We start from the raw sequence: 27,087 nt of genomic DNA on the forward strand, positions 1-27,087 counted from the left end.
AACATCGTATAATTTGTTGAGAAAGAAATTAAGTAAATGGAAACCAAAATCATCAACCCATTGAGGGCTGGATTTAAAATCACATCGAAAATCAAAGTAAAATTCAAATCACAGGCTGACCCAACTTCCAGTTTTATCATGGCAACTCATAATGGGACTCAGGAGTGTGTATGGTCCCTGTGTGTATGGAGTGTCTGTATGCACTCCAGACATCTGTGCATGCTCCTGATGAGTCGGCAAATGGTGTCCTGGGCGATCTCCTCCCAGACCTGGATTAGGGCAGCAGTGAGGTCTGTAGTGGTGCTTGGAGGCATCAGTTCATTGATACATAACATCCCATAGGTGCCAAATTTGATTTAGGTCAGGGGAACAAGAGGGACACCATCCAGGAACTGCCTACACACACTCTGGCTTCATGAGGCCGAGCATTGTCCTTCACCAGGAGGAACCCAGGCCCACTACAGCAGCGTAAGGTCTGACTCATCCCGGTACCTAACAGCAGTCAAGGTACCAGTGGCTATCACATGGAGGTCTGTGTGACCCTCCAAGGATATGTGTCCCCAGACCATCACTAACCCATCGCCAAACTGTTCTTGCTGGGTGGCATTGCATGCAGCATATTGTTCACTGCGGCATCTCCAGACTCTTTCAAGCCTGTCACTTACGCTCAGTGTTAACCTGATCTCATCTGTAAAGAGGACGGGGCGCCGTGGTGGACCTGCAAATTCTGGTGTTCCCTCGCTAATACCAATCGAGCTGCATGTTGCTGGGCTTTGAAAACAGGTATCACTGGAAGACGTCAGGCCCTCATGCTCTGCTTTTTGACAGTTTGGTCAGCACACCGGTAGCATGCTGGAGGCCATATAATAGGGCACTGGCAGTGCTCCTCCTGTTCCTTCTAACATATAGGAGTAGATACCGGTCTTGCTGCTGGCTTGATGCCCTTCTATGGCCCTGTCCAGCTCTGTGCTGGAGACACAGCAAACCTTCTTGTGACCGCACACATGGTATGCCATGCTGGAGGAGCTGGATTGCTTGTGCAACCTGATTGGACTGCAGGTACTACCTCATGCTACCATTGGTGACAAGGACACTAACAGAACCCTAAACTAGAGAAGAATCAGTCAGGAAGGATCAGGCAAGAGCAATTGTCTGTGGCCACCACATGCAAAACCATTCCCTTTTTGGTGGTTGTCTTGCTTTTGCCTCTTGCACCTGTTGTCACTTTCATATGCACCAAAGCAGGTGAAATTGATTTACTTCCTTAAATGTTCAGATTGATATCCCTGAAGTTTAACTAAATTGGTGTTATACTGTGACAATTAAGTGTTTCCTTTATTTTTTTGAGCAGTGTAGCTTAGATGAGTAGATTCATCAGATTTCGTTGGAGACAAGGAGAGTATGATATAGTTTAATCATTTATCAACCTGGACCCAGACACTGTCTTTAGTGTATCTCTACACCTTATGAATTTTGTATGAATAACTTATAATATTTCTATCTGACTATTCTGACTTTCAGTCAGAAAAGTGTTAACTGTAGTGCAGAAAATAAATTATGGTCTCACCTCTTGGTACTTGTCATCTTTAGGCCACAAACTGACCACTGGTCCTCTGTCCATCATCTTGACAATGTCCGACATGTTGATATACTGATCCAGCTCTATGACCTTCTCCATCCACTGGATCTTTGTCATGCCATGGTCTGAGAATAGCACGATGTTCAGCTGGTTCACCATGTTCTTCTCCTGCAAAGAAAATCACAACATACAAAAGGAATACATAAATAAAACACTATATAACAAGAAAAGCAGCAGCAGCTGTAATTATATTAACAAAAGTTATTTATATATATATACAGATAAATAATATTATATGCTATGTGAACTTACTTTGATTTTTTTGTTCAGCATCTGCATGGCCAGATCCAGTTGCCGTACAGCTGTTCTGACTTGATGAGAGTCTGGACCGAAGTGATGTCCCTCCACATCTATTTTCTCATAATATATTGCTGCCATGGCCGCTTGCCCTGACCTAAACACACACACACACACACACACACACACACACAGAAGCACACAAACACTCATAAGTCATCTGCTGTTACCATTATTGACATACATGTGGTTTCATCCATTTTCAATGGTAGGTCATTTTATATAGAATCCAGCTATATGAAGCTACAGAGTGACCTGCGACACAGTCACTGCATGATGGGCATGAGAGAAAATAAATCAAAGTTGAGCTCCAACTTCAATGGCAACTTGTTGAATGTTGACATTGTTGCTGGCTATACTTGGCTAGTAAGTCTGAAAGTGAGTAAGTCTCTACCTCAGAATTCACTGGTTCTGCATAATCAAATTATCATCCATCCTCAGTCTTTTACTTATTTTCCAAATAAACACACACATAGCAAGCATAAAGCACACAGTACCATTACACAAAACAACAGAGACGTGACTCATACCCAGAGCTACCAGAAATAAAACTGCCAGTTGAAAGCCAAAAATAAAAACAAAGGGAAAATAGATGACTGCACCTTCTGCAAGGAGGATCAGGGGGTTAATGAAACAAACACAAAGAGGAAACACATACAAATGGGACTTCCAAATAAGAAATGATTTACACAGAATAAAGATAAAACCTAACAGCAAAACTTATGAGTTAATTTCAGCAGTCATCAACAGCGTCACCATCTTTTGGAAATAGTATTGTGAATTCCTTTTACAATGTTTCATCGGACCTGTTCTGTCATAACAAGAAAGCATTTTTTTAGCAACCTCATGAAAAATGAAGATGATGTTCACCTCAAGTTATATACTTAATATACTATATATACTTTTTTGTTGCAAATATGGTAAATAATTGTATAGAGACTTAGTAGAATCAACTAAACTTTTCTTATTAACTCAATGCAAATGTGCAAGTGTTATTTATGATTATGGTTCACTTGTTGATGAAGGGTTTCAGTCATCCAGGTCATGGTAATTCTAAGTGCTAAATCACTGGCAACTGGACTTGTTTCATGAGTGAACTCTTAGTTTCAGAGTTGTTAGGGCCATTTGTGAGTCTTCGACTCAACCAGTTCAGTTTTTATGTGAGAGGTTAGGGCTAGGTGAGCCCAGGTGTGAATGATTGTTAAGCGGTTTGGGGAGGGAACTCAGTACAGTATTGTAGGTGAGTGATAAGTAGTGTAAGTAGTGTAATGGTAATTCCACCTTAACTTTGATGAACGCTGGGATTAAAATTACTATTTTCAGCCCAACTGCATGCAAGTAAAACACTGCTAGTATTGTCTCTTCAAACTTAATGCTGCACTGTTATGGTAAATTGACCATAACATGATTAGAAATGTTTAACCGGTGTCTAATAGTGGTTGGGTGAGTACCTCGACTCCAGTTAATATAATGAGTAAAGGTGTTGTAGCCAATTTTGATGTGTGAATATGTTATGTTGTTTATGCCTTTGGTGAGTCATGTAAATTGCAGTGCTGCTTGTCCACAGGCGCACCAGGGGGCATAGACAGGGAATCACGGTGGTAACGTAGTCTATATAGGGGAAACACCGGTGAACAGGTAGAGGGGAATTAGGATCATTAAGAGGCCACACAGTTTTCGTAACTATTTTTTTGTGTTTGTCCGAGATGTTTTCTGTTATAATTATCATAACGTTAGTCTTTTCTGTTTTCTTTTATATTTACACGTTGGTTTAAGTTCAGTCATTCAACACAGCCAGTTTTCTGTAAATATTTTTTCACTACATAAAATAAATGGTAAAATGTATTCGTCATGACAGAACCCTTTTGAACAACTACACGTTAGAAATGACTTAAAATTCCCTCAAGTGGCAATTTTGTTGAAGCACTGTGACACGGAGTGACTGATTTAAAAACAGATGCTCTCGCCTTCATTGAGATGAATCCAATAGGTTATTAATCTGGGCATTTTCAGTGGTGTAACTGATCTGATCTTCCCTTATTGGAACCAGCTGTCTGTCTGTGGCATAGCCTTCAGTGGTGATTGGATGTTACTTGAAAGGTGTAACTAATCAGTTAGTGCTGTGAGTGGAACATTGATGGAGACTACAGAGTGAATAGGTATAAAATCATCTCTTGTATGTATCATAGAACACTATACAGTATACTATTGATGGTATGCTAAGTAGATATAATAAATCTGTAAATTTTTCTTTGAAGGAAACCAATTGGTAGTTGGTTTTAATCATTTATTTTAATCTTCTAAATCTGACTTCCACAGAGAGGAACTTTGAGTGTTTGGGCCTGATCCCTGTCTGTCATACTAGCCAGATTGTCTATGAAAATGTTCTGGAAAAGTCCTGAAAAATCATCTAGAGGAAAGATCTGGCTTGTAAGGAATTGCGCCCAGAAATGGTCCACCATTATTTAACGATGACACAACCATCTCCTTGTGAGTGTGTCCAGAGCATAGGACACCTCCGGTAGGGAGTAATCCTGCCGCCCCATCAAGGACATGTTTGGCATGAAGAGATCCGGGTCCACCAAGTCTGATGGCACGTGTCCTAAGGGTTTTGCATTAGAGATGCCTTCTACCTCGAGCAGGACTTCTTCTTGGAGAGACTGGGTACCGATAACCAACAGCGGAGCTTTTTAAGTAGATGAATATCATTCTCCTGAACACCACCAAAGTGGGAAGCTGCTAGTGGATTGTACTCAAACTTTATCCGTTGCTTGGCAAGTTGTTCCTGAAGCTATGGCTCCATGTGCTCTCTGCACCTCGAAGTTTGTGTCCTGATCCCTGTGAATTTCAGATGGGGTGCGTCTGTGGGCGATGAACCACCTCATTGCTAAGAGGGAGGCAGCTGTGGCTAGTCAGAAGATCCAAAGTGACACATCATGTTGTGATACATTTGAAAATGACTGCCCAATGTTTCTCACTGTGCTACCCAACTATGACAAAGTGGTCAAAAGCAGTCCAGTCGAAAAGAATGGAGCCTTCAGAAACTGCAGACGCCAATCATCACTGGAGCCACTAGCTTTCCTCTCAACTTCTTGCATTGAATGCAAGTCATCTGATAATGCTCGATGTCCTTTCACCCTGAGCTTGGCAAAGACTCTGTCGGGCCTTGAGTTGAGTAGGTGTGCTTCTGTGTCCTTGATACTGGGTCTTAAGGGAGGACAGCTGGACTCCTGTCAATGCTGCAAAGACGTCTAACCATGGCATCAACTTCTGATGCTTGAAGCCACTGTGGACTTTGCTAAAACGAGAAGATATACAGAGTGTAGTTAATAGCTTTATTGTGACCTCCAGTGGTCCAAAGACCCACGGTAGGGTGATGTTTACCAGGTCGGGGAGTTTCCTCTCCCAGATAAACCAGGCCTCCAGAATGTCAGCTGGGAGGTTCAGGTCATTCCAGCTTATCTTCTTTGCCCATAGCTTCTGGACAAGAGCCATGGCTGGTATTATGGTGGGAATAATGACTTCAATTGGATCATATTGACATATTGGCCACACAGCAGATCTTGATGAACAAATTATTCAAGTTGAACATTTTGGAAATTAATTATCACTGATAATTTGTTTTGTTTTTTGTGATAATTTTTTTTTTTTTATTGATTAACTGAGATTAGCAGGATACAACACATATTTTACATAACAAAACAAATAAAAGACTCCAACAGATACAGAAATATATGCAAGACAGAGAGTGTTGGATTCAGCAGCACATGGTGAAAGCAAGCACATATTAACTGGAGCACGTAGGAATGCCGGGACCAGCCTCAGCACTTCCACACCTCCTCGCAGGATTTAGACCACACTTTCAACTTTACAGTCGCATCCATCACAAGAACCATATATTACACAACACCCGACCTGCAAAATTTGCTTAAATCATAAAATCAACCAAATTAACCAAAAACTTAAAGGAGAACTTCGGTCGATTTAAACATGCAGCTTCATTGCTCAAGCTACCCTTGACTTGCCAGTACCGAAGACGCGAACAAATTTGGTCCAGCCATTACAGAGCTCTGTGAACGGAGACTTCGCATTGAACGCTAACAGCATGGGGTCAGAACTTTACACTGTGTTTTAAGCGTCTTAACATGCTCCACATCTCACACCAAAAGTTATGCAACATCAGCAGACACCTTAGCACACAGCACTGTAGCGTGTATGACTCAAAATGAATAAAAAAGTAGTTAAAACAGTGTGTTTGTGCAAGGAGCTACTTACCTGTTTGTTGACATCCGTGTGTTCCGGTAGCAAGACCAAACTAGCATATCCATCGAGTGTGCACTTAACAGGCTTAACAGGCTATTGTAAGGCTCATGGCTCATGACAGGCTGTAACATGGACATGTACATTATGAACATAAACACGAAAATGCTGGAATACGTTTCCCTCTCCGCCAGTGAGGGAGTAAGTGCACGCTCGACGGATTGACAAGCTTGGTCTAGCTACCGGAAGACACGGATGTCAACAAACAGGTAAGTAGCTCTTTGCACAAACACACAGTTTTAACTACTTTTTTATTCAGTTTGAGTCATACACGCTACAGTGCGGTGTGCTAAGGTGTCTGCTGATGTTGCATAACTTTTGGTGTGAGATGTGGAGCATGTTAAGACGCTTAAAACACAGTGTAAAGTTCTGACCCCATGCTGTTAGCGTTCAATGCGAAGTCTCCGTTCAAGGAGCTCTGTAATGGCTGGACCAAATTTGTTCGCGTCTTCGGTACTGGCAAGTCAAGGGTAGCTTGAGCAATGAAGCTGCATGTTTAAATCGACCGAAGTTCTCCTTTAAGCCAATACATTAACTAAAAATAAAACAGACAAAACCAACAAAAGATGTGCCACCTTCCCTCCCCCCACCCACCCATCCAGAAGTCATACACAATTGTATGGAGGGAAACTCTACGACCACACATTCACCTATACAGGGAACAAAAATAACTAGCCAAGATCAGGATATGATCATTCTAATAACTCCTTTAGTGAGTTGGCCACAGCCCGCCAACTATTCAAAGTGGATTCTTTTGCACCATTGATTCTGGCAGTCGACATCTCCATGAATACAACATCTGGTGCTGGTGATAATTTGTTGAGAACCAAATTATGTAACAACGGTCAGTAGAAACCAAAAACATTAACCCACTGAGGGCTGGTTTCAAAAAAACTGAAAATCAAAGTGTGTATGGTCCTCATGTGCCTGTATGCATTCCCGGCATCTATTCCCAGTTGTGTTAACATCTTCCAATGCTTGTTAGCCAGTGGTTAACCATGCTATGGCCAGAGAGGTCAATTGAGTTAGATAACATGCAACATTTGATGAGAGTTTCATATGGTCTGTATTTTGACTACTGCTATTAGTTACTATTAGTTAGTTGTTTTGTTCTTTGTTTATTTCTTTATTATTAATTTGACCCTACTAATTTTAACACATCCACGTGTGCAACCCTGCATTGTGGCAGATCAAGGATGAGTTTGTAAGAATTGTGCCTATATACCTGATGCCTTAAACATCCAGTAAAGATCTATAAATTCAAAATCAGTCTCTGTGTCCGGATCCAACGCTCCCAATTGGTGAAATCTGACCAAGGTTATAAGTGGTCCAAACCTCGAAGAGTTGAGAGTAGGAGGCAGAGCGGCAGTCCACCATTCTCCTCTTCATTTCTTAAAGAACAGTTACCTGTGACAACTTCTAGATGGATTTAGTAGTGGACCAAAAAGTGCACACAAAACAGGGAGTAGATTAAAGTGCAATTTATTGAACACGATGAACAATAGGCAGGTGGAGGTGAAGACCTCGGACTAAGGCAGGTGGCTCCATGTGACGATGGTACAGACATGGTACAGACTGTGTGCTCAGGGGACCAAGAGAGTGCAGAGTGGCAGAGGTGCTGGTGACTGGGTGGCGTTTGGCCGAGGAGCTGGTCCAGAAGAAGTTCACACACTGAAGAAGCGGTGAAACAGGCAAAGTTAGAACAATAGCAAAACAAAAAACAATCTAGAAACTCTAGAGAGACTTGAAATCACTGGGATCTTCTGGTGGATCATGTACCATAACTATAGAATAAGCTGGCCGCAAAACAGAGAGGAAACCAGGGTATAAGAAGGCAAGCGGATTACTCCCAAATGTGGGAAGTTGCAAACGCTCTGGTCAGCAGGAAACCACACCCAGCCTCTCCCAGCACCTCTGAAACACAAAGCATAACAAATACCAAAAAAAGAAGACACAGTAAAGTCCAAACCATGACAACAAACCATGACAGCAAACCATGACACCTCATATGTCCCCCAACCACTTTAAAAAAGTGGAGTTGATTATTCCTAACCTAATCTAAAGTATGATTAGTTTTAAAACCTTTGTCTTAGTCTCGCTCACCTAACCTGGAAAAAACAATGCAGCCATTCCTTTTGGTTATATTGTAACATGCTTCTGGTCTTCAGTCTGATTTTCTTGAATTTCCTGAGTTTTTATCAAGTATAGCTCTTATAAAAAATAGGATAATTATCATGAGGGATTTGAATATTCACATGGACATTAATGATAGCCTTGGTACTGCATTTATCTCATTATTAGTTTCGATCAGCGATTGGCAAAGTACCCACATTTCCTTAAAGCTAGGGTCTGTAATGTTGTTCAGAAACACATTTTGTTATACTGGGTGAAATGATCCTGCTATCCTGAGAGTAGTCAATATATTATGTATTCAGAAAAAGGAACGAAAATAATCGGACCTCTGTGGCAGCTGTAGGACTGAGAAAAATCTGACCAATCCGTGCCATCCGGCCCGGATAGCACGGATTGGTCAAATGCCTTCATGTCTCGTTCTGTCCCTCCCTCCTCCGCGTGTGCACATGTTACGTTTCACTGATGCCGGAAATATGGAACTTAGAGGAGGTGCCACTTTCAAATCTTGCTAGCTCTCCAGGATTGTAGACCCTAGCTTTAAGGCAACATAATTGGGGAAACCTTCTTCATTATACTTTCACTCACCATCCTATGCCCATCTCAGTTGATGCCCCACCCCCCACGTCAGGGCCAAAATTCTTCAAAAAACATGGGACCTGAAAGAATAAAAAAAATCTGAAACAAAAAAGCTAGATTTGAGTGCAAAAAAATAAGATCTGAATATGAAAACATAAAATCTGCAACTGAAGAACCCAAATATGAACTTATATGTAAGTTAATTTAAAATAAATAATTAATTCAAAAGAATATCAAAAATATCGTTTTCCCACACTTACTTTTATTTTAGAGATCTATAAGGTTTTAACATGATTAAAATTAACAGAACTTTTGGCCTTGATCTGGCTTCATACATCATAGAACTGAAACAGCATTGGTCAAAGTTATAAATTATCTCCTTATTGCATCTGACAAGACTGGGACATTTAATTGGCATTGGCCAAGACATGCTTAGAGCTGCTTTATGTTCTTAGATCGATCTTAGTTTGTATAGGTTAACTATCCTCATTGCATACCAAAGTTAGTTACAGGGGTTCCTCAAGAAGGTATCAATAGGTAAGTAGATGGTATCATTAGAAAACACTCTATATCGATCATTATTGTGCAGATGATACAGAATTATGCTCATGCTTTTGTCACAAATTGTTACAAATAGGGGGCAGTAATTTCCGTTTTCTCAAGTTTTTTTTTTTTTTATGAAATTGTGATTTATCTTAAACATTTAATTTGTTTCTATGCAAATACATTATGGCACATTGTTAAAAATTATGACTAATTACTGCAACAGTCACACATAAATTACCATAAACATATAAGGATATAAGGCAAAAAGTTTAGTTCAGACCAGTGTTTTTTTTTTATTAGAACATGTAAGCACCATGTTTATTATACTACGTGAACAGTGATATGACCAGGCTAAGATATATACAATGTGAATTCTGTAGTGTTTTGAATATTTTTTGTAAAGCCTTCTGAACATGTAAGATATGATTAGCAATATCTTTACTCTGAATATCTTTTCAATCTGATGATGTCAGTACTCATAACACATACGCACATTGCTACCCTCTTTCAGGAGAAAAGTAAAAAACAGGTTTGTACAAAACTAATGATTCTATTTTATCATACAGCAGAAACATGGGATGTGGAGAAAAACATTTTCATCTGACCACATGATTTTTACAGGGCACTCGGCTGACAGAGTACAAACAAGTGAAATCTTCAGCAGCTGTAGACTTACTTGTTACTGCCACTCGGTCCAATACTTGATAGAGCAGCAGCTTCCAGCTCTGAAGGCCTGGTTGTTTCTTCATGGGGGTAGAAGCCAGAGCTGCTCTTTGTCCTTTCCTGGAGCAAGAATTTCACATCCTAAAATTGTATAGCAAAGTTATAAAACAGCCTCATAATGTAAAGTTGTAACAATATGAAGAATTCAAAGAAAATATTTGGTCTGCTCCTGGTTCCGTTTGTATGAGTTTGTGTATACAGTACGTTAACATTATAGCTCACTTAGCTCAGCTTCAGTAACACCACAAAACAAGAAAACAATCACATCACGCTGAATGATGCAGTTTGTGTTGTCCTTAGTTACACTTAAGATATTTTTCAGTAAAAAAACAATGTTATATTTAACATATTGGTCTAAAGAAATGTTGTTACTTCATCTTTTAACTCACCAACAGCTGTCTCCAGAATTGGAAAGCCTTCACAAAATGTACTCCTGTTTAGTTTCTTTTTACGTTGCTTCTCTTCTCTGCCACAGACATGGTTTCTTTTCAGGAGTTGTTGTTTGAGATGATGATTAAAGTTGTTTTTATGAAGTTTCTGCATCTTTGTGTTTACTGAATAACTAACTGAGGCTCTTAACTTCTCTGAGGTTGTTCCTCTGGCCAGCTTGACTTCATTATCCTCTCCTACGGCACATTAGAGGCTACAGTGACTCACTATTACCCATCAGGCCAGGAGGTAATATTACTAAAGGGACCGCTTGAGAAGCTAGAAAAGGCTACAGTGACTCACTATCGTCCCCCAGGATAGACGTGCTTATTACAAAAGAGACGGCCTGTCCTTGAGCATAATGTCAGATCTGTTACTTCACACTCTGTTGATATGGTTAGTTCATTTTTTAAATGTATTAGATGTTCCCATTAATCGTGCTGCTCTGGTCTTCTTGAGTCCTATTATCATCATCATCATCATCATCATCATCATCATCATCATCACCACCACCACAACAGAAGTTGTCAGGGACAATAAAATTCATCATGCTGAACACAGAGACACAGCTATACTCCCTTGTCTGTCTTTACAGACAGATCTTAGTTGCAAACTATTCTATCTCTAACTTTTCAACTTGTAGATGGACCAATTTATGGAAAACATGTAAAGTAATTGTGTAGTAAGGCACTTAATGGTGGTGACATTTATGTCATGCGACTGCAGTGAGGTCTGTTCATCTGTAAAGGTTATCTTGCTGAACAAAACATGTAAGAATCATAAGATTATTTTCAGCAATACTCCAAAATCGATTTAAAAAAATCCCACTGGCTTTTTGTCGAAGGTTGCCCTACAAAAATACTTCATCCCTAAACATCTCTATTATTGTTAAATCTGTACATCTTCATGCTCCACACAGAAGGATGTCAAAAACTTTGTTTGCTTTTCAGACAGAGACTTCATAAATAAAGATGGATCATTAGACCTTTCTAGGGCAATTGTGGAGGATGATCATCATCCCTCCAAGTGTTTTTTGCCATGCTCCTCTCCTTCTATTCAGTGTCTGAAATGGTAATAACTGCCTATGGTGTAAATACTGTATATATGTATATATATATGTATATATATATACATATATATATGTGTATATATATATATATATATATATATATATATATATATATATATATATGTGTATATATATATATATATATATATATATATATATATATATATATATATATATATATATATATATATATATATATATAAAAATATATGGTGTTTTAGAACATGCAATCATTTTGAAATGATAAAATTATAACTACGTATATATACATATATATATATATATATATACATATATAGATATATATATATATATAGATATATATATATATATATATATATATATATATATATATATATATATATATATATATATATATGGTGTTTTAGAACATGCAATCATTTTGAAATGATAAAATTATAACTACGTTTAAAAATCTGCTAATTTACAGGATACCACATTAGCAGGGTAGAATCAACAAACTAAGTTACATATACAAAGATTCCCCAACTCTGATTCAGAGTGGTGAAACCATAAGCCATAAACTTGGATATTATGCAAGTTTACGCAGTTGTCTTCACACTGCTCTTTGATTGGCTGTTTTTCTACCCAAGAACTCTTGGGCCGGGGAGATTTTGAGGTCATAAAATAGCATTGTTTTGCCTGCACCTAGATACCTCCTCAGAAAAACATGTGTCAAGTGTCCACTTTCAGTGACATTGTTTTTCATTAAACTTCGACCATGTAATACTATATTATGTGGACTCTGAGGCTTATTTTTGCATGTAGGGCAAAAAGGGTTAAAAACTTTTCGATTGTTATTGTGTGTTGAAAAATGGCTTGACTGTCTTTTAACTGAAGTGGGAGGTCGAACAGTAGGTAACCACCTCATTTAGATATGAATTAATTCTGCACCGGAGTAAGTTAACATGACACAAGTTAGTGAACAACGTGATAGGTATAGATAGGTTTCTGAATGCTGCAAGTTTTACAACAAGCAGTCATGACTAACAGGGTTAGTTTTCATTTTAGTGTAGATTATCAGATTGGATTTAAAAACAAGAATAACTCATTTGCTTGTGAGATAATCGATAGTATGAACTACAGGGAGTTACAGGTTAGTAGCTAGTTTGCTTTAAGTTCTTGTTAGGTGTTCCTGATTCATTCTGATGTGTAAGCATGACTGGAAAGAGATTTGCACTAGAGTCTAAGGGTGAAAATGTACATTTATTTGTATTCAATAAAACTATTAATTTTATTTGTCTGAATGTGACATGTTTTATCAGGTTTTACAAATGATATCCATTTCTAATTATGCTGGGTCATGTGAAAAATATGTAAAATTGCAGTAAACTGTTTTTTAAGTTGCAAAAAAAAAGTGGGTGAGGGAGAAGGGCTGCCTGAATAATGAAAGAATAAAACTCAATAATGACATCACACCTGTCTAATTCTACTGTTGACTATGTGTATGAACATTCTTTCTGGACTTTCTGAAAGTGTATGAACACAAATTTACTGATAATACACAGTGGAGGAGAGGATGAGGACAAGTTCCAGAGTTCCTATTTCATCACGCTTCAAGCACACAGCCAGCTGAGCTGAAAGCACACTCACTGGCTGTGCTTGTTGCTGGAATGCATAGCACCTCTTGAGCAAGCATGGAGAGGAGAGGTTAATTGAGGATATTTGAGGAAAACTGTGTGTTGAATTGCGATTTACAGAGAGAGTGACAGAAGGAAAAGAAGTAGAAAAGAAATGAAAACTGGACTATTGCACACAGTATGTTTATGTAATTTTTTTTCTGCAATGAGCATGATCAATTGAAAAGTATTGCAAAGGCAGGGCTGAGAATAAGCTGCCCCTAAGTCAATAACAATTGGTTTTGTAGCACAACCCATAGGTTGTCATGGATTTTCAAATCCCAACATAAATTGAAACACACTCTCAGGCTGATTTTGGAAATAGGTCTACCAAGGCTGCTGAATTTTGGCTGATTGAACTTCTAGAACGAAGTAGGCTTGAACCTGGCACATAGCCATTTGTGACTATATACATTATTATTTGTCCGATGCCACAGTTCAAATTGCGTGAGCTGGAATGAACGAGGACATCCCTGCTCCAAAAATTGGCTTCTCTATCTCTTATACTTTTGTAAATATTCAGCTGTTTTTCAGCAAAATTTCTGAGTTCAGCTTTTTAAGCACTTTCAGCCTTGTACTTTAGCAGAGTGCCAGTTTTGTCTCCTGCCCTAACACCCTCATATTTCGCTCTACAGAAATAAAAAACACATCACAGAGTTCAGCAATATGTCCTGTTACTTACTGTATACATATGTTTTGGCCATAACCATTACAGTTTTTTCAAGACTAGCTAGGAGTTTGTGAGGTGTTTTTCTACGTGACTCAAATTGTGCCTATTCATTGTGATTGGAGACATTCTCAAATTCCTTTCTGCTCTGCTTCAGCATACATTCAGCAAGAGAAACGCTTCAGCTATCAAAATGTTCAGCTTTCCACATGCATATTACACCTTGACCTATACAAAGGTCTGTTGGTGCCTTAACTGCTTATTTTTGCCGATTTTGCACAGGCAGTATTCCTCCTACATCGTTAACACAATTTATTTCAATTTTACATGCCAATATTCTGTTATAGTGTTTGCATAATTCTGTTTATTTCTGAGACACAATGCTGTAAAGTTAACAACAACATAACTTATTTTTCACACAGTATTGTCGACAAGATTATTAGAATGAAGAAGAAAAGAATTTCCATCTTGGATTATATATAGTATCTGACAAAAATGATATAGAAAATATATTACATGATAATTCACCAATAGGCCTATCCTGTCCATGATTAGACTTTGTGGTGGCCAGTTTTGTGGGTCTGTTTTTTGTACTTCGTTTTTCAGAGGTGCTTGGTGAGGCTGGATGTGTTTTTCTGCTGGCCGGAGCTTTTGCCAATCCACACACCTGCAGTGCATTGGACTTAATCAGCACCTGCTCTAATACCCTGGTCTTCCCCTTCCCACACTGCCAGATTATTGTTGCCAGCTCCAGTAAGTGACCGCACCATTCCTGTGGACCAGCTCCTCGACAACTTGCCACCCAGCCTCCCGCACCTCTGCCACCCTGCACAACCCTGACTGCCTGGGCCGGCTTTCTGTTTAACTGTGAGCCTCCCCATTCCGCCTGCAGAGCCCACCTGCCATCACCTGAGCTCACTACCTCTACCTGCCTGCTATTTTCATTGTGTTCAATAATTTCATAAATATAAATATTGAAACACTTCATGACGTGTGAAACATGGAGCCATCAGGACATGGAGAGCAGGTATTTCTTACATAACTTTCAGCAACAACCATAACTGTCCCTGAGCATTTAGAGTGATCCTGGCTTTGTGTGTGGTGCAACAAAAAAAAGTTTAGGTCAGGGAACACAACAAGGGAATAAGTAAAGTCTCAAATTCACAAAACAAATACTGAAAAAAACATGAACCCTTGGCTATATCTTCTTTTACTGTTTTACTACACCTTTTAAGAAATGCAAATGCCCATAGGCTACTGGGATATGGACTGTCTTATCAAGGCTCTGCACTGTGTGTTAAGCTTCAGTATAAGTAGCAGTCTCTGAAAACATGACAGATTCATAAATCCCATTTAAGGGAAAGGTGATACCCGATATGGTTCACTAAGAAACAGTTTTTCCCTCTATAAAATAAAATCAATTAATCTAAGAGGAGGGTGTATAACCACATGCATATGTTCAAACTTAACCACCCTGCTAATTAAAAAAGGGACAAATTAAAAACATACCAGATGGAATATTATAACCACCACCATATTAACACAGCCAACAAAATTACCTGAGTGTGTTATAACCTATAACCTGTTTGTTATCATTGGTATCAGCAAACATGCACAGAAAAGAAATGTCAAAAAAAGCATTGCAAAAGTGATGAATTCTTGAACTTACTGCTCCTAATTCATTAGAACTGGATTATTAAGCTGTCAAATATAAGTAAATAATGATAATTAATTGAATTAATGAAACCTTTTTAGTGCAAAATAGACATACCTGTGTTGACAACAATGTTCCTTACCTTCAATGGCCTTCACGAATATGAAAGAATAACCCTTGTAATGTTGGCTCATAGAGGGCAGTCCTGCTAAATAATGTACCTATGCTAACTGCTATAACTCATGTTGCATTGTTGACGATACGTAAGTGCACTTGAAGCAATTCTTCCTATCTTTCTAAACACTATTACTACTACATATTATTATTATTATTATTATTATTATTATTATTATTATTATTATTATCATTATCATTATCATTATTATCATCATCATCATCATTAGTATTATTATTATTATTATTATTATTATTATTATTATTATTAGTAGTAGTAGTAGTAGTAGTAGTAGTAGTAGTAGTTTCAGTAACAATGAGCCTGAAAGGAATGGATAGAAGTTTTCTTGGTTGAACGCTGTACTAGAATGTCGGAAAATATATCCTAACAAACATGAAACAAACACTTGAAATAAATATAATTTTAATAATACTAATATGGTAGAATTCAACTACATAGATAATCATGGTGATATGTACAGAAACCAGTATATTACTGCAATCCCAGATAGTCAATAAATTTATGTAAAGTTGGAAGCAGAAAACAAGGACAATTGGTACCACCATTTCTATGATTCATATGAAAAGTAGACTGTTGGTGCCTTCAAGATCAATCAAAATCTGCAATCTTCCAATTGCCCACCCCTAAAATAGTTCGCTAGATAACAGAATAGCACATGGAATTGATAAAAAAGATCCCAAGATTTCCAGATACCAAACATATAAGGGTGAATTACATGAAAGTGGGTAGGCTACTGTCTATTATTATGATCAACACATCTGGTCTTTTACATTTGATGTAGCCTTGTGCCACTGGTGCAACCATTACTTAGTGTACCAACTAGCCAGTAGCAGAGCTGAGGTTTTTGTAATAACACCAACCTGCTACCAGGGAAAACCTCAAAGTAGACATGTTAAGCATGCTTATCCAAAAAAAAAAAAATGGTACAGCATTCATGATATATAGCAACTAGCTGGCAAATGCCACCACTGGTGTCAACACTCATGTCACGTAAAATGTAAGACTATTTTCTGTATAGTCTTGGCCTGTAAATTGCACTTAAAATGCTCTTATTTGAAATAATCTTACCTGCAAAGAATGTGGATCCACTTTGCTTCACGATTAGCAGTGAGCTAAATTCCTCCTAGACTGATGTCATTTGGAGTCCTCCAGTAATGTTATTCATATCCATATAAATAGACGATGACAGCCTCAGAACCTACCGTTTAGTGTAGTAGTCCCCTTTTAACCCATGTCTATGTGGCTGATAATCACTGAAAACATATATTTAATCGAGTAATAACAAAAACAGGGGACTGCAGGCTGTAATTTAACTGTGAGTGTCTAATAGTGCTGCAGATGAGTTTACAATGGAGTCAGTTGAAAGCCCACTGTCTGAAACTGACGCTAAGAATGACCTTGTGCATCCAAAACAGTCGCAAAACATCTGTACGTAGTCAAAAACTGACTGTCAAATGAAGTTCAATTCTACAATGTTCAAAAAATGTAATTAATTTTTTACATTGAACTTTCCCTCTCATATGCCACTCCCCCATTTTCTGTTGTTCACTTAAGAAAATTCAGTAACTTGTTTTTATCTTCTGTGCCCTAAATTTGGATTTGAGTTTGCTAAAATGTCTTGTGCTTTGTCTCATGGAATCAACATGCAAGCGTCAGTCTATCCTCGATTTAAAGCTCAGTTTTCGTTGTATGCAATGGATTAGAGGAAACACATGGTACTTGACAGATGCAGGTCACTGCATTGTTACCTCAGGACGTTGAGAGCATTCACTATTGAGTCTGTAAGGTTTTTCTCTGATGGGTTGTAGACATATTCCTCACAGAATGATGGACGGACACCAAGAATTTCCACCTCACAACCTGAAGACACAAACACACACACGTGAAATTACTGCATCATTTCCAGACAGTATTATGATTAATACTACGAATGCTCTCAGAACTCAAAGTAATTTCTTACCTAAACTTTAAACTTTAGAATTGGACATTTGTGAACAGGAGACAGACTTTGTGGTTCAAAGCAAATAACAAGAAAAAAGAAAAGAATACAATAACAATATGACAACCTTTGGTTGCTCATGTTGATTTAATTTCATATCAAATGTCAGTATAGATGATTTCAAAGTACAGCTGGTGTCCTTGACCTCTAATTCTATTTTTTTTTTTATTATATAGTGATTGTAAATTAACTATTTAATTGGTAGGCCAGTAGCTTGGAAAGGATTCCTGTTCATCGTGTAATATGTAGATGAGTAGGATTACATCTTTGATCTGATTGCATTAAAACACAGTGACAGTGATCACAGAAAACAGGTAGAGACTTATTGCAGCTTTAATGCAAGCTACTCTGGCTAAATAGACCCCACGAGTAAAAATGTTGAAGTGAGACCTGTGAGCAGAAAGTAAAAAAGTCTGTGAACACACAATATGAACATTAGAACACTTTGTGAGGCAGCAGGATTTGTGAGATCATGTAATTATGTGATCTTGCAAAACCATCTTGCAAGCCTTAGCTAAGCTGGTTGTGGCTGAACCACAGTTTTCAGACTAATCAGCATCCTATGAGGAACTACTGGCAAATACAGCTGTGGTTTAGATGATTGATGGTAATATATTTGACAACTTTGTTGGCTCCTAATGAGGGTAGTGTAGATGCTGTTATAGCATCTACAACATTAGAACTGGAAAATATTTTTTCATTGAAAGATAAGCAGAGAATGGCAGTGAAAGCTTTTCTGGATGGAACAGATGTTTCTGCTCTTTTCCCAGCTGGCTTTGGCAATGCAGCCTCCCAGTATGGCTAAGATATTCTAAGATATGTACATTGTTGTGGAAACAGAGTCTTCGTGTGAGGAGTAGGCTCTCCTGTGTTTTGCCATTAGCTTATGGATGGGTTGTTTGGTTTACCCAATGTACAGATCTGTTGAATCCTGGTTCCATTTTCTGTTTGACTCTTTTGTTTGTGGTTAGAAAGGGAGGGGAATGAACAGAAATACATCAGGGGAGCACTTAAACCTGTGGCTACCCTAACAGGGTCTTTGTCAAAATCTCTAAAAGATCTAGAGCGGACAAAGAGGAAGAGATGAAAAAAATCAGAACATGTCATTCCTTATGTCATAGAAATATCTGATAAACTCTGGAGAATACTTAAAAAACACCACATCATGTTTCACATCAAACCTAGTAACAAAGTGAGGCAAAAACGTTCAGCCTCAAACACAAAACACCAAGGCAGGTTTAATTTGTTCAACGCAGCCAGGATTGCACAGATTTGTACATTGGGGAAACAAAACCATAAGCAAATAGTACAACACAGGAGATTCCTCAGGTCAAGTGTCTGCTGTCCCCTTACATCTAAAGGAGAAAGGTAATTCATTTGAAGACACCTATGTAAACATCTTGGCCAGAGAGGACAGATGGTTTCAAAAAGGTGATAAAGAATCCACCACGTCAAACTGGAACCACCACCTTTGAACAGAGGAGGTGGCTTACTACATTACTTATCACCCAGTGACAACACGAGTTCCCACCCCAGAAAGCTTAACAACCATTCACACTTGGACCCACTTAGCCCTAACGGCCCACATGAATGCCAGTTGGTTTAATGACCCACAAGTGGCCCTAACGACTCTGAAACTCAGAGTGCAAATATCCATAACAACTCTGTAAGACACTCCCATTCAGATTTTAAAAGTCTGCAACTCCCCCCCAGTTAGTTAGAACTAAAGAAGCCTCTCTAGATTTCAAATAAGTCCAGTTGCCTACAATAAAACACTTAGAACAGTCTTGTAATATTTTTTATAGCTAGTGTTAGCTATTCAGAAGAAAATGCACAGAAAAGAGGACAAACTCCTTAACCCATAATGCTTATAGCTGCAAACGGATCGACCAAACAAAAACCAACATGACTGTCTTATTTTAAATATTCAGAAATCGACCTTACTTACACAAGAACAATAATACATTTAGTTTACTTTAATGTGCTGTAACGTAAACATTACCCTAAGAGGACTGCATGAGAGTGCTGCAAACTAGCTAAGTTAACATTACAAATGAGTAGCAATTTCTTTAAAAAATATGATAATAAGCAAACATTCCCAGACAGATAAAAAATATGTACATAAATATATCATTTATGGTATTGTTTGCTCAGTCCAGAGCTCCCTCTGCTTGGTGGAAAAGGTCACCCCCCATCTCTTTGGTCTTCTCCATGTTTAACTCCAGGGCCGATTTATCACACCACTCCACAAACTGCGTACTTTACCAGATGACAGTCTGGTTTGTGGACCTGCAGTGTGAAGTATGAAGAGCAGAGGTGAGAGGATGCAGCCCTGTGGGGGGCCTGTAGAGGTGACCGAGACTTCGGAGGCAGTGTCATTGACCAGCACCCTCTGTGATCTGTTGGTCAGGAAGTCTGTAACCCACAGGATCAGCTGGTCGTCCAGGTTGAGGTGGGTGGAGAGTTTCTCTTTTAGGATGTGTGGCTGTCGGGTGTTGAATGCAGAAGAGAAGTCTGCAAACAGTTGTCTGGCTGTAGTGTTGGGGTGTTCCAGGTGTTTGTGTAGCGTGTCCATGAGTGTTTTGGCATCATTAACCCTTCTGCCTGCACGGTACAAGAACTGGAGGGGGTCAGGTACCGTGATGATGTGTCTTCTTATGACCCTCTCCATAGCCCCCTTCATGAGAGGGGTGAGAGCCACAGGACTGAGGTCATTCATAGCTTTGACTGAGCCCTTTCTGCGGATGGGGACCACTGTGGCGCCCCCAGCTGTTCTGCACAGCACCGCAGGACATTGCCACTGATGTTGTCTGGGCCAGGTGCTGTGCTCTCCTTGGTCCTCCTGAGGGCTCTCACCACCTCCTCCTTGTTGAAGGAGAGTTTAGCTGCTGCAAGCTTGAGGGACGAGATGATTGGTTCTAGCAGGGTGGTGCTGTCTGTCTCTCGAATCTTGAAAAAAAGGAGTTGAGGTCATAGGGGAGGGATTCTGGGCTTGCTATCTGGACTGTCCTGTGGGTGGAGGGAGCAGTGTACACAGCAGCCATGTTCTTAAACTCCTGCCCAGCTGAGTGGAGGCTTCCTTGTGTAAAATCTTTCTCAACCTTGTTCTTATACATGGTATTTTTTGTTAACCTTTTATTCAGAATCAGTGCCGGTGAAGAATACCCTTTTCTTTTTATTGAAAATTACTTTGAGTTCTTTGGTTATCCATGGTTTATTGTTAGGGAAAATCTTTACTGTTTTCGTGGGAATTATGTTATCCACACAAAATAAGAGGTATGAGGACACCAATGTTCACTTGCTCACTGATGATGCTGGAGGGGGCAAGATGGTCAGGGGTTATGAGTTCCAGTTTGTTTACAGTTTTCTTTGTGTGTTCTATGGCAGTGGAAGCGTTAGCTCTGGGGTGATTGTAAACCAGGATGAAAAACAGCTGTGGGAACTCTCTGGGGAGGTACAGAGGATGGAGGGAGAGGCCCAGAAGCTTGATGTCAGTTTTGTACATCTCCTCTCCGATGATGACCGTTGAGCACCAGCATGTGTTTACATAGAGACACGCACCGTCGTCATGTTGTTTCCGGGTGAGCTCTGTGTGTCCACTGTCTGTTTTTTTAAACCACATCTCTGTAAATGCAAAAATGGAGGTGGTCCTGCATTCATGCATGTGGTTAATGTTGGCTTGCAGCTCTTCTGTTTTGTGACGCAACAAGCACACCCCAGCCAGGATGACTGAGGGGAGCGCTGGTGTTTACATTTCTCACTCTCAAGTCTGGCCCTTTTTCCACCCTTCTCTTTCCCCTCTTGGTTCCCTTCTTTTTGTTGATATTTCAGTCCCAGTTTTCTGAAGAAGTCCCCTTTTTCTGAAGACTGTAACTGGTCACTGTCCAATATCCACAGACTGCTACATATGTAGATACAATCTACATCTACAATACATAGAACTAATGAGGGCATCCCTCTAATGGCCTCTGACTGTGACAAGTGTCATCTACTACACCCAAATACATAAAATTGCGCACCCAGGAACTACACCCAGTCATACATGTGATGAGACAGGTGTGACAAAAAAAAGAAATTGCACAAGCAAATGTCTGTCACAAACTGAGGCCCCTGCTGCCAACCTTCTGAGTATGGTTCCAGGTCAAATGAAATGGTCTATCAAAGGCAGATAATAGAATAGACTAGAATAGAATAGAATATGCCTTAGATGGTCATTTCAAACTGTGACTGTTTTCTCCAATTAAAAGAAAATCTTTTAAGTTTTGGACTTCAGACTATTAGCTCAATCCTACAGCTTGTGCTACATTGGACATTTATTTTTATATACTAACACAACTACTTCTTGCTTCCTGGTGAGCCCCTCCTACAAATCAAACCGCTCACTTACCTGAAGAAACCTTTTGCAATGCATTTGATGAATTGTATAAAATGGGTATGCTTTAATTTGTGCTCCATTCGATTGCAGTCTCAAGTATATTTGTTATTTCCCTTTAAAGGAAAAAGGAGGGGAAATGTAGGAGTAAATCATTTTAATGAGCTTTTGTTTTTTCAGTTTCTTTGTATTATTTGGTGTCATCATGACAGTGCACTCAAACCATTTTACATAGATTAAGAGAGCTCTATGATTAAATCCTCTGTTATGATGTGAGGACAGCCCAGACACAAGTCTCTTTGATAGAACTTTTGATAGACCTCAGTCCAGCCCTGCGAGGAGTCACACCAGAATCTCAGCTGCTAATTTTCATCATTATAACAGTAAACGTAGCTACACTGAGGTGTACTCTGTTTCACCCAGCAAGCCCATATAATCAGCCATATACCTTGAAACAGTTGTGTATTTCCCAAACCTATTGTTTCCTGTTGTCTATATAAAAGTGTAGTGATTTATGCAACATTAATAGGAATTTGTGTTAAATTTGGCTATCAATAACAATTAATGATGATCAAAGATAATTATTAATTATGATAATTAATAAGAGCCAATTTACATTAGATCACCTTGGGGGCTCCACCCTTCAAGAAAGTAAAAGATAGCCAATGCACCAAATCAGTCTCAGGTACTAAACTGTCAGAGACCAAGCACCCATGGAGCCATATTCTCCCAGTCAGAGGTGCACGTGATTGAAAGGAAAGGGGGTTTATAGGCTTTGTCAGCTGCCTCCAGGAGCAGACAGAGCTTGGTGATAGGTTTTGAATTATGTTTGTCTTGGTTTTAACCAAGACACTACGGACAAGTCCTTTTGATCCTGGAAAAGTCTCGGCTATATACCCCTATGTGTTTTTAATTGTAGTAGATGATTTGGAGTGAGGGGCTCAAGGTGGTTTAGTTCATTTGTCACCGTTGTAATTGCTCAGTCATTTATGATTGCCTTAACATCACACAAGCCTGTGTGTAGAGCTACATCATCCAAGGTTTGTTCTTTCAGGACAGAATAGAGAACTTTTTTGAACTACCTTATTATCCTTTCCCACACTCCTCTGTGGTGTGCTCCTGAGGGAGGGTTACACATCAATTCCTTTGTTGAGTAGTGTTATTGATTTTGTCATTATCCAGTAATTTCACTCAATCTGCCAATTCCTTTTGTGTGCCAATATAGTTTGTGCCTTAATCTGATTTTATAGCCTTCTCCTCCGGTCAGCAAATTATTTATGCAAATTTCCTTTTGAGAAGACGCATCTGGTCTTTCAATGACAATCTCTTGTCATGATCCAAGTTAAGACTATCCTTTTTTTGTCTTCTGATTTATCTGTAAAAAGAGTTCCACTCATTTCAGCATCCAAGCTACAGCTCTCTTCAGCCCATTCCATGATGAGTAATATTTAATGAGCTTGTTTATTGGAGTTTCCTCTGTCATGCAAGTAACAATGCTGGTATCAAGAGCTTCCTTCCACACTTCAGGGTCATAGGGGTGGATAGAGCCAAGCTCTACTGAAATTCTTGGCCATAGAACTCTGGACCATGAAGCCATCTTTTGAAACTCAAAAAGGGTTCAATGCTCAATGACCATTATCAGATGGCATGTCCCTTTTCTCCCTGTACTCCTTCTCTGGGATTCACATGCATATTGTTTTTCAAGAAGCTTCACAATACGAACTGAGATTCGCTTCACCAGTGCTACAAGACGTTCAATATCCATAGAAGTGGAAGCATTCACCGGTCCGTTAACTAGCCACCCTAGCCTTCTAACTGCATAGGGGCCATCCCCTTGGCTATTGACTATTCTCCATGGTTATAGAGCTTTTGGAGTATTTAATCCAGTAAGCTTTTCCACATTGGGATCAATCTCCTTCATCCGGATTTCCTGCAGTTGAGGCAAGGCAAGGCAAGGCAAGTTTATTTGTATAGCACAATTCAGACACAAGGCAACTCAAAGTGCTTTACAGGCACACACAAATTACATTAAAAGACAAACATTTCATTTAAAAGACATTAAAAATTGCATTATAAAAAAAAAAAAAAACTCAGAGTAATAATGCAGTTCAAAGACTTGAATTGCTTCAGTTAAAAGCAGTGGCAAAAAGAAATGTTTTAAGTCTTGATTTAAAAGAGGTGAGTGTTGGAGCAGACCTGCAATTTTCAGGCCCTTTGAGGCCATTTCTTTTAGGTCCGCCTGGGTAAGAATGTTTGTAACAGGGATTTCTTTCTGTGTGTATATCATGGGCAACTTAAAAAATGTACCATCTTTCACATGGCCTACTTCCAAACCAGTCTAACTCATTCTTGACAGGCTTCTCTGTTTCCATAGTCTGTAGAAGAACCTCAGTTCTCTGGCCTCTAGCATTAGGCTGCCCCATCAGCTAAGAGAGCAGCTCTCTGTTTGGCAACTTTAAAGCGGGCAGAGGAAATAGTAGTTGATTCTGATTATCCTTTGACCTTTGAGGAGTGCTTATGCCTTGATTTGTTGGAAACACTGTCCTGGGGTTGAATAAGTAGCTGTAGACGTTTTTGGCTCAAACCAATTCTTTGTCGTCTATTCCTTTTTTTCCTCGGACAAGAGCATCTGAACAGATACATGAACCTCAACAAATTCATCAAGTGACCTTTGAAATAATGAAATAATGCAGCACTCTCATTCACCATTTCAACATTTCCACCAGGCACTAGTAATGCTTTAATTTCATTCATTCTGCAAGTGCATGCACCAAGCTTTCCCTTGCTGGTTGCACTAGGTGATTTGAAATTTTTCAACGATGGGATCATCCATGGACATTTTTTTCCCTTTTAATCTACCACTTTAACTCTCCATTTGCAAAGCATTTATTTATTTACTCCATTTAGTTCATATTATTCCTGCTTGCAGTTCTGGTTCACATCATACTTATTCATTTTACCAGCATCTCAATATTTTTCCTGATTCAATTTCCCATTTCATATCAGGTTCCACATCCATCAAGATATCACTGCATTTTTGATATTGTTTTGTCAAACTTCTATTGATATGCACACCTCGGCACTCCCATAGCTGAACAAAGCGATTCCATCCAAACACAGAATTTCATTCATAAATGTATCCAGCGCAAAGCTGGCTCAGTTTACTCACAGACCTACGTGCTCTCTTCTCATACACTGATGCGATCAATCCTTAGAAGATCAGCTGAGTTTTCTGTAGATTGTGGATTAAAACAGTGTGCGGTGTCTTTTGACTAATTGTAGCGTCTTCTTAGCAAATTTTCAAGTAACTTAGAAACTTGCCTTTGTAAGGGGATGTGGTTTGTTTCGAACAATCATGAAGATCTTTGTTACGTTGCATCACATCGATTTATTATTGTAATGCACCGTGTTCAATATGATAAACATAAACGTTCTCCTTACAGAATAACAAAAGCATACATTGGTGTGTGCAGTCAAACCATGACTCTCACCATGATTTCAATAAGTTTCCAATTTAGCTAAACATTGAGAGGATTTGTCACTCCCATCTGGCTACCACAGATGCAGTACATATTAAAAAACAGCAGGGGGAGACTTTCAACCATACATATCCAGAGATAATATCAAAAGTAAATACTCTTACAACCATCAAGGTAATTAATCAAACAATAATATCATAAAAGTATAATAGAATCAATAGATAAAGTAAAACAACTCTAACCCTAACCCTAACCCCAACAGTAGGTAAGCTACACGGTAGCAGAAGCTTCATTGCTCCACCTCTGTTTAAACAGGATTGGATCAGGTCATCTGTGTTTTGGCAGAGCCTAAAACCCAAGTCACATTCAATCTAGTTTCACATGTTAAACAGAAGAAACTTGTAATTAAAAAAACTAAAACCTTTGTGTTCCACCAAAGATACAGTACAAACCATTACAGGACCTGTGCAAATAGTTGTATGGATTAAATAGATGTCTATCTGTTTTGTCAGAGGAACCCGAAAGAGACAACAAAATAACAGGTCTGAAACAGAGGCAGTCAACTTGCTTTGCAGTTTGCAAAATGCCAAATTTACTGTGTACATGCAGACATCTTCAGTTGATTGTTGAGGTTAACAATGTGTGTGCTTACCAGGCCAGTAGTACATGAAAACCTTTTTTCCCAGTTTCTGCAGGGTGACCCATAATGGCTCTGAGCCATCCCACCAAAGAGGCAGCCGACTGTCAGGATTGGTCCCAATCAGAAACTCCTTCTTGGAGGCAACGTCCCACATGTAGTTTCCAGTCATCTGATGAACATCACAGTGACGGCCTGATAAAAATCAACATAAATAACAAAAAATAACATCTGAGTATCCAAAGCCTGATTATTTGATTATTGAGAGTTTAATAAGAGTTCCAGTGTTGTCCAAAAATGATTAAAACCACATTAGTGCCACGATGACACACACACACAGAAATTAGGTGAGGGTGAGGCCTTTAACCCCAAGAACACCATAGCTATTGTCAGGCATGGTGCTGGTAATATGCCGTGGGGCTGTTTGCTGCCAGTGGATCTGGTGCTCTAAAGAAAGTAAATGGAATAATGAAAAAGGAGGATTATCTCCAAATTATTCAGGAAAACCTAAAATCATCAGCTAGAAGATTGGGTCTTGGGTGCAACTGGAATTTCCAACAGGACAATATTCCCCAAAATACATTAAGTGGTAAAGTAATGGCTAAATCGGGCTAGCGTTGAGGTTTTGGAGATGCCTCTAAATTCTATTCTCCTCTAAAATAACAAAACATAAGGACATTTGTCATTGTGCAGCATTCTGAGGACTGCGGT

General features: G+C 39.1%; 1 protein-coding gene and 1 long non-coding RNA gene across 2 annotated transcripts in view; both read right to left on the reverse strand.

Moving 5' to 3' along the window:
- Positions 1-27,087, reverse strand: part of enpp6 (ectonucleotide pyrophosphatase/phosphodiesterase 6) — a 39,774-nt gene that overhangs the window by 7,060 nt on the left and 5,627 nt on the right. Inside the window, exons 2-5 of the mRNA XM_030397340.1 lie at positions 26,392-26,571; positions 17,638-17,749; positions 1,892-2,033; positions 1,568-1,747 (exon numbers count right to left, since the gene is read on the reverse strand). Of these exons, the coding sequence (XP_030253200.1) occupies positions 1,568-1,747; positions 1,892-2,033; positions 17,638-17,749; positions 26,392-26,571 (614 nt within the window). The remainder of the gene's footprint in view (positions 1-1,567; positions 1,748-1,891; positions 2,034-17,637; positions 17,750-26,391; positions 26,572-27,087) is intronic.
- On the reverse strand, positions 7,723-11,723 carry LOC115569312 (uncharacterized). The gene is made up of 4 exons (XR_003981531.1): positions 10,188-11,723; positions 8,975-9,045; positions 8,036-8,170; positions 7,723-7,927 (listed from the first exon to the last, which is right to left on the reverse strand). It is a non-coding gene; the product is annotated as an uncharacterized LOC115569312 (long non-coding RNA).

The sequence above is a fragment of the Sparus aurata genome, chromosome 18, assembly GCF_900880675.1.
Source record: "Sparus aurata chromosome 18, fSpaAur1.1, whole genome shotgun sequence".
NCBI lineage: Eukaryota > Metazoa > Chordata > Actinopteri > Spariformes > Sparidae > Sparus > Sparus aurata.